At 37.4% G+C, this 12,265-nt stretch overlaps 2 protein-coding genes across 4 annotated transcripts in view; one reads left to right on the forward strand and one right to left on the reverse strand.

Moving 5' to 3' along the window:
* The window catches only part of INVS (inversin), a 152,513-nt gene extending 152,238 nt beyond the window's left edge, over positions 1–275 (reverse strand). For 2 of the 3 annotated variants that reach the window (XM_079791106.1, XM_079791105.1), the window contains exon 1: positions 33–161. The gene's annotated coding sequence lies outside the window, so the exon portion shown is untranslated. Of the gene's footprint in view, positions 1–32 lie in introns of all 3 variants that reach the window. The other variant, XM_079791107.1, reaches the window with a different exon arrangement.
* Positions 276–419: 144 nt separating this feature from the next.
* ERP44 (endoplasmic reticulum protein 44) overlaps positions 420–12,265 on the forward strand; it is a 64,383-nt gene continuing 52,537 nt past the window's right edge. Inside the window, exon 1 of the mRNA XM_079789971.1 lies at positions 420–674. Coding sequence (XP_079646097.1) covers positions 618–674 — 57 coding nt within the window. The 5' untranslated portion in view covers positions 420–617. The remainder of the gene's footprint in view (positions 675–12,265) is intronic.

Genomic DNA, 12,265 nt, shown 5'->3' on the forward strand with positions numbered 1-12,265 from the left:
GAGCTTTCCCAACCAGGCACCCTACTACTCACCCTCGCCTCCGCCAGGACTCGCGTCCCGGGGGCGGCTCCAGGAGGCACGACCCCCACTGGGCCGCCCCACCCGCCAGGAGCCAAGACCGTACCTACATCCGGCCGGGGCAGATCCCCCACTGCGCTAACACTAACGGGGTCCCTCTGAAGGCCGCTGACTCTGGACCGCACAACCTTTTGGGAAGTGTAGTTCCCATCCTTCCGAAAACACAGGGTTCTCCGGCTCTCCGCCCTTTCTATCCCACAGGGCCTCGCGCGCAGAGAACCCAATAGACCTGGGCTGAGAGCCTGATGGGAAAGGAGTTCTTGGATGCGCGATGACGCGCTCTGCGGAAGTAGTCAAGGACTACGTTTCCCGACGTGCTCCGAGGTGGGCGGGACCCGGAAGTGAGGGTTGAGAGGCCTCTCTGGAAGTTGTCCCGGGTGTTCGCCGCGGGAGCTCCGGGTCGAGAGGACGGGGTGTCGCTGCCGGGAGATTCCTCCGCTGCCGCCGGCCCCCGGAGCCCATCCCTTACCTAACCCAACCCAACCTTTACCCAGTCCCAGCGGCCAACGCCTGTCTCTGCCGCGGATCCCAGCGTTACCATGAATCCTGCCGTCTTCCCAGCCTTCCCCGACTTGAGATGCTCCCTGCTGCTCCTGGTGAGTGAGGGAAGGAATGACAGACCCTTCGACTGACGCGCGGGCGGCGGGAGGCCGTCGCCGAGGGGGAGCACCTCGGCCCCTACCCCTGCTTTCCTTTTTTTTTTTTTTTCCTTCGGTGGCGAGGAGTACACCCTCCGCTGCCGCCTTCACTCTCCGCATTCGTCTGTCCTCGTCTGTCCACTTTTCAGGCCCGGAGTGCCCGAGGCCCGAGAAGCCGTGGCCGGCGCTTGGGACCCATAAACGGGAGGGTTCGCCCCGGGGAAAGGATACGTGGGAGGGTCGCAGCCGGGCGCTCCTCCTGTGCCCGGAGTAGTATGGAGGTTGTCTCGGTCTCGAGGGCTCCTGGACCTGGTGGTAGCCCGGATCGAAAAGGACGGGGGATAGACCTATGATGTTCCTTCTCATCACCTCCTTTTTGGAAAGGGTGAGGCCGACAGTTGCTGGGGTCGTGTGAATCTCACTCTGGAGTCCTGAACCGGTGCCCGGGTTGGCAGTGCTCTCTGTTGTGGCTTGATATGATTGGTTGGGAACCCGGAACTGGAGACTGGTGTGGTGTCCAGTGGGGAATAAAGGTTGGAGGCTGAAATTACTTGAAGACCCTGGGCCCACGACCTCCCTCAATTTTTGTTACAGCCCCTCTCCCAAATTTAAGCGGAGTTGTTCTTTAGTGCTTCTGATGTGCGAATGATCACATTTTTTTTTTTTTTGCATACATATGTACTCATTCCTTAACTTCTTCTCCTGCTCAGCTCCATCCCATCTTATAAAGGAATCTTTCCTCAGTCCCTTTTCCTCCCAAGTACATCTTTGAGTGTGCAACCTAAGTAATCCATCCATGCTGCAGGTCAAATTGAGACAAAAGTGAAGGACTAACTCCCTATGGAAAAAAATGACATACCTTTAATTGCGCTGTTATATAATATTTGAAAAAACTTTAGTTGCAAAATTTTTTAAAAACATAATTTTATTTATTTCAGAGAGGAAGAGAGAGAGAGAGAGAGAGAGAGAGAGAGAGAGAAACATCAATGATGAGAAAGAATTATTGATCAGCTGCCTCCTGCACCGAGAGAGAGAGAGAGAGAGAGAGAGAGAGAGAGAGAGAGAGAGAGAAACATCAATGATGAGAAAGAATTATTGATCAGCTGCCTCCTGCACCGAGCCTGCAACCAGGGCCCTGACCCGAGTTGAACTGCAACCTCCTGGTTCATAGGTCGACGCTCAACTACTAAACCACGCCGGCTGGGCAATTGTGGATTTTTTCAATACCAAATTTAAGATGGACATTAAGTCAAAATCACTTTCTTTACAATTTAAAAAACATGATAAAGTCACTCAGGAAGTCATGGTTATCAGGAGAACTGAGACTTCAATCAGGTCTCTTGACTTACAGTGCTTATTTCACCATAGTACATTAAAATTTTAATAATTGTGTTTAAAATAGTTTCTCTCCCTTCCTCCCTCTCCCCTTCTTCTCACTTACCTCTGTGATTTACAAGTCATACATGAAAACCATATACAGTATTAGCTTGAACCTTTTCAGTGGAAGAGCACTATAAAAACTAAAGGGGCTGGCTGTGAAAATACTTTTGAGAACTAAAAACTGTATATAAATGTGTTAGTATTAAATGATAAAGTGTCTTATTGCCACTTATACAGCAATAAGTGATTTCTGTATATAGGAAAATATTCTGTATAAAATTGATTTTTGGTAATTTCATTATACACTGATTCTCTTTTCCTTCTCATTGTTATTAGAGACCAGTCTCTCTTTAAGGACACTAGATAATGTTATTTTTTATATTCATATAATGGCCTGAAATATGAGTTGTCTACCAGAAATCACTTTTCAGTTACCAAAAAAAAGCAAAGGGAAAAAAATCTTAAAATAGTGGAAAGAAAAGTTGACACTGAATAGAAAGCTATATCAGATGTACTTTTTTGAAATGGTATGTTTGATTGGAGAGCTAAGTTTAAGAAGGAGCAAGAGTTTGTTTTGAAATAATTCATGCTTTTTATAGAAAACGTACAAATCTAGTTAAAGATAAAAGAAGGAATTTTTTTTCTGGTAATTCTAAAATCTAGTTAACATTTTGCATATTTACCTAAGCAAATGTAGAGAAATAGAAACTTAGAAATCATTTTAGAAAATACCTGTAAGATTAATGGGCTGGAAAATAAAGTTTAATAAACCAGAATTACAAGACATGCTAGATTCAGTTTAAACACAGTGTTTACCAAAGTTGTTTTAGCAATATATACCAGTTAGCAAATATTTGTAAAACATCTGTCTAGTCATAATGAGTTATTTATCTAACTGGAAATTATGTCTCTGATGGAACTTGCTTACTCAGTACCTGTTTGAAAATATGTCCTTTATCTTCCCCAAGGTATTTTATTCCTCCTCCCTCACTTCTATCAGATTGTTTATTCCCTCCCATGTACAGCCATTGAGTATTCAAGTTTCCACCTAGCTGAGGTCATCATTTTTTCCTTAAATAGCCAGTTCTAAAAAGCCACATATTCTCTTACAACAATAATTTTTTTCAGGCAAACTATACGTCAGCCCTAAAGGACTAGATCTATCCAGACTTAGTGGTGTTCATAAAATAACAACTGAAACATATAATCCTAAACTTCTGTAGGGAAGTGGTTTCCCCTGATCTTAAAGGCATTTTGGAATATCACTCTGTGCCTAAAACGTTCATTGTGTCCCTAGCTGATTTGGCTCAGTGGATATTCATATTTATTAACCATTTATATTTTTTCTCCATGTGTATGTAATGTACGTGTTCACGTTATTTGTCCCCCTTTTTTTAAAAAAAAATGCTTATTTTTACTTCCTCAGGTAAGTCAGAATAATTCACAGGATACAATTTGAGGACAATGGAAAGTGTTATTATTTTGTTCATTTAGTGTCCGTTCAAGAGGTAGCATAGTACAAAAAATCCTGAACTAGATGTTTGGGCATCTATACACAAGTTCCAAGTCTTCCATATACTTAATACTGTAACTAATCTAGGATAAATCACCTACCTAACTTTTTTGTAAGCACATTGAATTTGATGATTCAGTGATTCTTTGTGTAGTCTATCTTGTATTTCAAAAAGGAAATTACTCTAACTCCCCTAATTAATGGAGTTACTATTTGACTGAGTATTTCCTCCAAAAAAAAAAAAAAAAAAAGAGTCTGCTAGCTTTTCAACATGTTGCAGGTCTGTGCCCCTCCCTCTGTTATTCAGTGTAAAGAAAAGCATGCTTTGGTCACAGCTCCTGATACTGGCAATTGCTGTGCTCCATTTCATCTAACTAAGTGATTAAAAATAGTTGGACTTTTCACAGCCTTTATTGATCTTTAGTCTACCTTTCATTCCATAGAGAGGCGTTTTCTGTGACCTAGGCTGCAGGAACTTTATTTCATTGGTATTTTTACTTTCCTCCCGTCATTTGAATGCCTGTTTGCTATTTTCTATGAAAGAAAAATATATTTGATATTCATATCATGCTTCCAAGAAATTTATAATTTGGTGGGGTAGAGAAGATGAGTATGTCGATAATTAGAATTCCAAAAGGGAAGTGATAGGTGCTCTAATGGACTTGTAGAAGTGGGTTATAGATCTTGCTACATACAAGTGTGGTTGTGAACCTAGGCATCTGCATCACCTGGGAGCTGCTGCTAGCATCCTCACACCAGGCCTACCGAGTCAGAATCTGCAGTTTAACAACGTACCTAGCTGACCCATATATACCCATTATAGAGGACAGCTGTAGATGTTTGAAAGAGGCATTACTTATTTGTCAGTGGGAGAATAGGAGAAGTCTTCTTCAAAAAAGATAAGAGTAGGGCCTTGAAAGGTAAAATTGGTTAATTTTCAGTCCTGAATGGAATGAATAAAAAAAGTTTAATAACTTAATAAATCTTTAACACGAGTACCTGTTTTGTTTTGCTTTTTAAAGAAGTCTTGCTGTCTGGCTTGCTGACATGGCCAGATGTTAGAATTGGCCCTGAAGAGGCTTGCAAACCCTTTGGCTAATTTCCATGAGGACAGATTATTATTTTCTTAGCCAAAATAAAGATCGTGGTCTTTAATGGATTCTCACAGCATTCCAATTACTCCATTCAAGAGAGGAGGGATAACTCTGTGACTGAGTTTGCACTCACCGCATATGGATCATTCCTCATTTGTAATGTGCCCAAATACAGCTTCATTTTCCAGACACCTTGATGCAGAATAAAGTTTTTCATAAAAAAAAAAATTAAAAAAAAAAGAGGAGGGAAAAATGCTACTTTGCAGAAGTGTCTTATGTAATACTGTAGATCTCAGGTCTTGGTTCTGTCTTTGAGGAGATTACACTCAAATTCTAACTGCTTTTATTCTATTGGTGATGTTCTTAAGAGCTCTGTGATTTTTCCAGCCCTGTGATTTTTCTCATTAAGAAGAACCTTGAGCATTATATTTTAATGTGTCTAACTTTTAGTCAGCTGAATTTGTAGACATGAACATTATTAATATAATAGATAAAAGCAATGAAAATAAGGAAGAAATCATCTCAGAAAAGCATTCTAGTAGTATATGAGCTAAGGAAAACCGTTGGGAGAATAGCCGAGTGCCAGTTCTTTTTCCTTAAGATGATCAGAATCCATTTGTGGGACTTTTGGTAATTGGATTTAAGAACTTTTTTAGAAAAAAGTCTTTAGGAATCAGAAGAATTTTTGACCCTGATAAAAGTAATTGGGGCCCTTTTTATTTTTGTGGGACTCTACCATCAGTATCTTGCTCAGTTCAGTAGTCAGGACGGGATATAAAAACCATGCAGTTATAATGACTGACGTTAGAGTTGTGCTGTAAATTTAAATTTATTAAAATTAAGTAAAATATAAAATTCCATTCCTCAGTTACAGTAACCACATTTCAAGTGCTCAATAATCATGTAGCTAGTGGCTACTGTATATATCAATACAGATTACGGAACATTTCTATCATTGCAGAAAGTGCTGTTGCGTAAGGAGAGCTTCACTTTCCTCTGTCTCAGAAAGAAAGTCAAGTTGAGGTTAAACAATGAGGAAAATGCCTCAAGTAGTGTTTCAAAACTTGAACATAGATCTTGTCTGTTCAAGGGCAATCACCAGGAGAATGTCCGCAAATCTTATCAGTGAGCACAGATTTGCCTTTTGATTGGCTGTAGCAAATTTAGGGAAGCACCAGAGAATACTAGTTAAAATTAGAAAATAAAAGTTTGAGTGTTAGTATTGATTCCTCTAAAAGGGCAAGTCACTTTCCTTCTTGAGACCTTGGTTTTTTCAACTAAAAATTGAGAAAAATTGAATAGACTCTTTTGGGCTTTGTGATTTAAGAGGCTGCAATTGTCTCTGTGGTAAATCCCCTTTGAGGCGACATCTTTAGAAATGATAGAGTAGTGATTTTTCTACTGGGGTGTCACAAGAATTTTTTTAAAAACTTCACCCAAGGATATTTTCCATTGATTTTTTTTTCTTTTTTTGAGAGAGAGAGAGAGAGGGAGAGAGAAACATTGATGTGAGAAACATTGATCTGTTGCCTCCCATACTTGCTCTGACCCAGGAATCAAAATTGCAAACAGGGTATATATCCTGATTGTGAATTGAACCCACAACCTTTTGGTGTATGGAATGACAATCCAACCAAATGATCCACTTGGCCAGGGCATGCCACAAGGATTTTTAAAACATGCAAAACCTATCTGACTATTTAGGGACACTGACATTTTCTGCCTTAGATTGTAAAATAAAAAAACTGACTACAGCCAATACAACAATAGCCATCTGGTGTGAATAAATCAAAATTATACCTTTTTTTTTGGTCAAACCAACAAAATATATATATTTTTGGTGTGCTGTAGAATTTTAGTAATTAGTTTATGAGTGCCAGGAGATGAAAAGATTGAACATTGTTGCTTTAGAGGAAATTTTATTTTACTTTATTATTTTTAAAAATATGTATTTTTATTGCTTTCAGAGTAAGAGAGAGGGAGAGCGATAGAAACATCAGTGATGAGAGAGAATCATTGGTCAGCTGCCTCTTGTGCACCCCACACTGGGGATCGAGCCCGCAACCCAGGCATATGCCCTGACTGGGAATTGAACTGTGACCTCCTGGTTCTTAGGTCTATGCTCAACCACTGAGCCATGCCAGCTGGGCAAGAGGAATTTTTATTGACTAAGAACATACCTACATTTTAATGGGGAAATTACCAGTAAAAAGATCGCCTGTTGATCTGTTTTGTTTTTCTCAGGTATCAGAAGGATACCTTTTCCCAGGAGCTAATCTTCTAATTAGTGAATGTGCATCTCTTACTGCCTACTTTAAAATAAATGGCTAGAAGTTATATGAGCTCATGAAGATAGACTAATATTTAATATTTAAAGCAGCTTGTTAAGAAATTTAAGCCAACTCTAAAGTATGATTTAGTGATGGAGTAGAGCTCATGAATAAGTTTTAAACAGTTAAAATTTCTTGGTACTTGGAACAAGATACTCTCATAGTTAAATGCCTGATATTTTACTGTTCTGTTGTGTTTGGAGTTTTTGGAAAATTCAACTTTTAAAAAGTTACTCACACAGCAATGAAGTCTATCTTTGCAGAAAGAACAGTTTCAAGTGAAGTGTGATTTAGAGTTATCCTGAGAGAAGAAATTTTAGACATTCTAAATTCTTTTGATTTCTGGCCGAACTGCAGTAAAATCTCTGCTAGCTGGTGACAAGTTCACACTTCTGTAGTAACTTCACATTCTGAAAGAGCTAAGAGAATAAAGAAGATCTACTTTTTTTTTTTGTAGTCAAAGTAATTTCTTAGAAAACATCTACTTAAATTGACTCATTCATCAAACTTTCTAGTACCCATTTTTAATATAAGAGTGGATACTAATTCTCTTAGTCTTATGATCTGCTTACAGTTAACAAAAGTATCACAGTATTGCAAAATACTTGGCTCTTTGCTTAATCTTTGAACAAACAGTTTCAGAGACCTTAATTTCACTTTAGAGCTATAAAAACTATACTACATTTTTTCTCATAGACTTTGCACCAGTGATAACATTTTAATGTATAGTTGACCCATGAGCAATGTGGGGATACTGACCCTTCCCCCCCGACACACACACACTGTTGAAGATCTTTGTATAACTTTTGACTCTCCAAAACCTTAACTAATAGCCTACTATTGACCAAGAAGCCTTACCAATAATATAAACAGTTGATTAACACATTATTTGTATTATGTACTGAATTTTTACATTAAAGCAAGCTAGAGAAAAAATGTTAATAAAAATTAGAAAAAGAAAATACATTTACAGGATTATATGTATTTATTGAACACAACAACAACCATGTATAAGTGTACCCATGCAGTTCAAACCTGTGTTGTTCAAGGGTCAACCGTATGTCCTTCTGTTTTTTTTCTATGTATATTTGAAAGGACTTTTAACAGTAACATGTACATTTTGAGCAAGGTAGGATTGGGCTCTTGCTCTTGTTTGATCCTGGTATAGAGTGGTAGACCATTGGTGACCTGGATTATAGAAGCAAAAGATGCCCATGCGTGTACATGTGCTTGTACCCATATAACTTGAAAATGACACCTAATTTGACCACTAAACTTAAAAAGTTATTTAACCTTTCTGAGCTTCCATTTTCTCACCTATCAAATGGGGATAAAGACCTCTTCTGCAGAGTTCTGGGAAGACAAAATGAGACTCTTTGTGAATGTGTCCATGGCACATTGTAGTAAACTTTTCTGGTTTCTGCCACATATTAGGTGTTCAAAAAATGTTGTTTAGATGAGGGACAGTGAGTGAGTGAATGAATGAATCGTTTCTCTTTTTTGTAATTTTCAAATTGTCCATCCAGTGATATTGAAATTGGGTGAACTGAAATGATGAACTGGCATGACTAGTGTCCAGCCTCTGTGGTTTTCTAATGCTCATAATTGCACTGTCATAAAAACAGCCTAATCATGTGACTATTAAGTGAATAAGTTATCTGCCTAGCTCTGTTTTATAACTGTACTTAGTTTTGTACTTATATTTATTATGTAATGATGAACCCTGTGTAGACACTTATTTGGAGAAGTCACTTAGCCTATTTGAGTCTTATCAGTTAACAAATATTTGCACTTACCATATGTCAGACATTGCAAAGTTTCATTTTCCTTATTTATAAAGTAGGAATAATATAGTTCCTGCTTCAGCTTCAGAGTTGCTGTGAAAATATAAAAGATAATATATATGCTTATGAACAGTAAATATAAGTTGTTACATTAGAATATTGTTGCATGCTTCAAACATGCTTATTACTTAGATTCTTCCACTGCAAGCCTAGGTATGCAATGTGTATTCCTTTTAGGGAGAGTTGGTGCATTATGAAATAGTTCTAGATTTCCAGGATAACTGACAATACTAGACTGTAGATTGACATCAAAGCTAGAAAGGCCTACTTCATTCCTGGCTTTAGCTATGTGATATTAAGCAAATTTCCTTATATTTCTGACCCTCAAATTTTCTATTTTAAAAGTGAGGATAATTCTGCAAGGTTGTAAAGTTAAGGTATATATAAAGTACTTTGCATCACCTGGCATATAGGACATATTTTTGTTTTGTAAAGTAATGAATTGAGAAGGAAACCTTGTCAAACTGATGAAGTCATCATTATGAAATGGAGAAAGTACCTTGGAGGAGAATAGTGCTTGTGCTGGCCATCTTTCTGTGCTTTTACTCTTTTTTTTGAACTTCTGAAATGGGTAAATGGATGAGAACTATTTTAAAAGTCTGATTGTAAATATTAGTGGTTTCTTAAAGTGCTTATTAACTTGTCTCTTTCCCCTGTAAGTTATGACATAGTTTTATTAAAATAGTGACAAAAATAACTATGATTGATAGAAATAACTAACTTGATATGCATGTCTGCTGTTAATACAAAAGCAAATAAATTCCTGTAAGTGGTATAAATGAAGTGGTGAAACATGCTTTATGCTTTACTCTTTGAAAGGTATCATTTGCTCCACATAGAAAAATATAATTTCTATTACTTTGTACACTCAAAATCATTCAAAAATATATCTTTGACTGTTGTAATTGATGAGATTTGAAAAAATGATGACAATTTTTTAAAAAGTAAGGCTTTAGTTGAATTTGTAAGGGAAGAGAAGATTATCACAGCAGATTTTTGGTTAATGAAAAGATGCAAAAATAAAAATACTATTTCTGTAAGTGTGGAAGGTTTTAAATTGCTGGTTATATGGTTTCATTTGTCCCTATAAGCCTAACTTACATATACCATACTATACCTTAAATATTGCTTTCAGTAGAGTGTAAAGTTATTTACACATAGTATGTATAATATTTACTACTTTAGTAAGTTTTGGCCATTAGGCTAAATTACTGTTTATTGATTTGCTGAAAACTGAGGCTATGACAAATTCTCTTTAATTTAGATACTGTGATGAAGGTATTTGGTGAGAACCTATTGTTATATAAAGACAGATCATGATGGGTATTTCAACTTAGATCAGGAAAATGCCACTGTATGATTTTGCTTTTCTAATGTCTTGAATACATTTACAGATCCCTTCCATTGGGAAGATGGCTACTTGGTTAGAAAAGAAGGTTACATTGTGTTTTCCAGTCCATAATGCTAAGTTATAAAGGTTTCCTTGATATACACTTGACCAAAAGAGTGGTTTAAGGTATATAAAAAGATGAGCCCTCAAGAAATAGCTTTTAAATCTGAGAAGTGCCCAATATTCTGTAGCAAAATAATCAGATTTTCAGTCTTTTCTTTCTCATTTGACCCTCATGAGGCAAGAGAAACCACCTGGCTAGGCATGACTGAAGTAGTTAACTATGCACAAGGCTGTTGTGTTTGATGCCTTAGTGGTCTTTTTTAGCTTACTTTATTTGGGGAATACTGCTTTGTACTGTAGTAGTAACTTCCCTTGATCATCTATAGCTGTGACTTCTAATGCAAAATGGATTGTGATATTAGGAAATTAGCAAAGAGCTTGTCTATATTCCCACATGACATGATTTTTGAAGAATCTATCGCTTCTTTTGGAATATTAGAATGCTTTGAGGCACAGCAAGCTTTTGAATAGTTTTATTTTGTTCAATGTTGTTTTGTTATAAAGTTGAGATGCTGTAGGAACTTAACTCTTGTTTATATCAATTAGCTTATGATAAAATTGGTTTGTTATATCTTGTTTCCCTTAAAATCACAGAACAACGTTAAGTGGAGGCTTACGGTACTAAGTTAATAAATATACCTGAATATTGTAAAGATGAGATAGAAGATACTTTCTTAAAGCCTTATAATGCACTTTTATTCAGGCTGTTTAAATGGTTTCAGGAGGGAACAAGAGTGTCTTCAGGGCATATTTTCTCCTAAGAGAAGTACAGAATATTTGTATTATCAAAGTTTATTAACCCATTGTCAGGGCTGGGGTAATTCATATCGGTAAATTTTTTAAATGGTACTTAAAGTCAGTACTACTCATACAAGCCAAATGGATGTGTGAGTGTAACCTTTTTTGTTTTTCTGGAAGTCATTAAAAAACATAAAGAAGCATTTTCATTATGTTTAGGTTCTGAAATGTTTGCTAATGTTCTAGTTCATAGGTACAGAAGGACACATCATACATGGGATGACTAAGTTCATCTCTTGTTGGCAAAGACTAACTATGTGGTTCTGTTTGATTAGCATGCATGGAAACTTTTAGATTGAAAGTTTGTAATTAAAGAAGTTGGTGTCTGCCTTACTGGAGGCTACCAACATGATTGAACTTTTTAAAAATGATGATTGTGCTCCCCAGGTAATAGTAGCTACCTAATTGTGAATTATACTGTCCTTTGGTAAGTCTTCTGCTCTTAATCTTTATAGCATTTCATACTTCTGCATTTCTTTTTGAAATGCTGTTCTTCCTGCTGCTTTATGTGCCTGTAGTTTGTTCTCTCTGTTTCTCTGTTTCTTTCTCTGTTCCTCACTGGTTGGGGGAAGGGAAAAGGCCTACATTTAGAGACAGAAGACAGTAAGGAGGTAAATGTGGATATTCTCTAATGTACTAAGAGCTTCTTTTCTCCTTTTCCATCACATCTTGTCATCCAGTCATTTTAACTTACAGCTTTAACTGTTGCCTCTCTAAAGACTGGAGAAGATTGAGCGCCTGTTAGCACTTTAGTGCCTTGGGCTCAGTTACTTTCTTGGTGCTTTAGTCCTGGGTATATGAAAAGTGGTCAAATACAATTTCCAGATTTTTCATGCTAGTTGGTAGAAAGCACCTCATCTCTGTCAGCTGTTTTCTCATTGACTGGGCAAGGCATATAAATAGTGAAATTGCTGTAGATCAGTGATTACAAAGAAATTCTTTCTCCAAAATAGTCTTAACTCCTCTTTTAGTTTCACCAGTCACTTAGGTTTATGACTTTGGCTTGTTGAACTTTTAACCCTTTAGCTTGCCATCATGACCTGTTTGTCTTTGGAAAGTTTCCCCAAATCTCCCCCATCCCAGTCCAGGCCCTTGTTTTCCTTCCGTGTTACCATTGCACTCTTTGTCATAAAAGTA

Source organism: Cnephaeus nilssonii, assembly GCF_951640355.1.
Source record: "Cnephaeus nilssonii genome assembly, chromosome: 14".
Classification (NCBI taxonomy): domain Eukaryota; kingdom Metazoa; phylum Chordata; class Mammalia; order Chiroptera; family Vespertilionidae; genus Cnephaeus; species Cnephaeus nilssonii.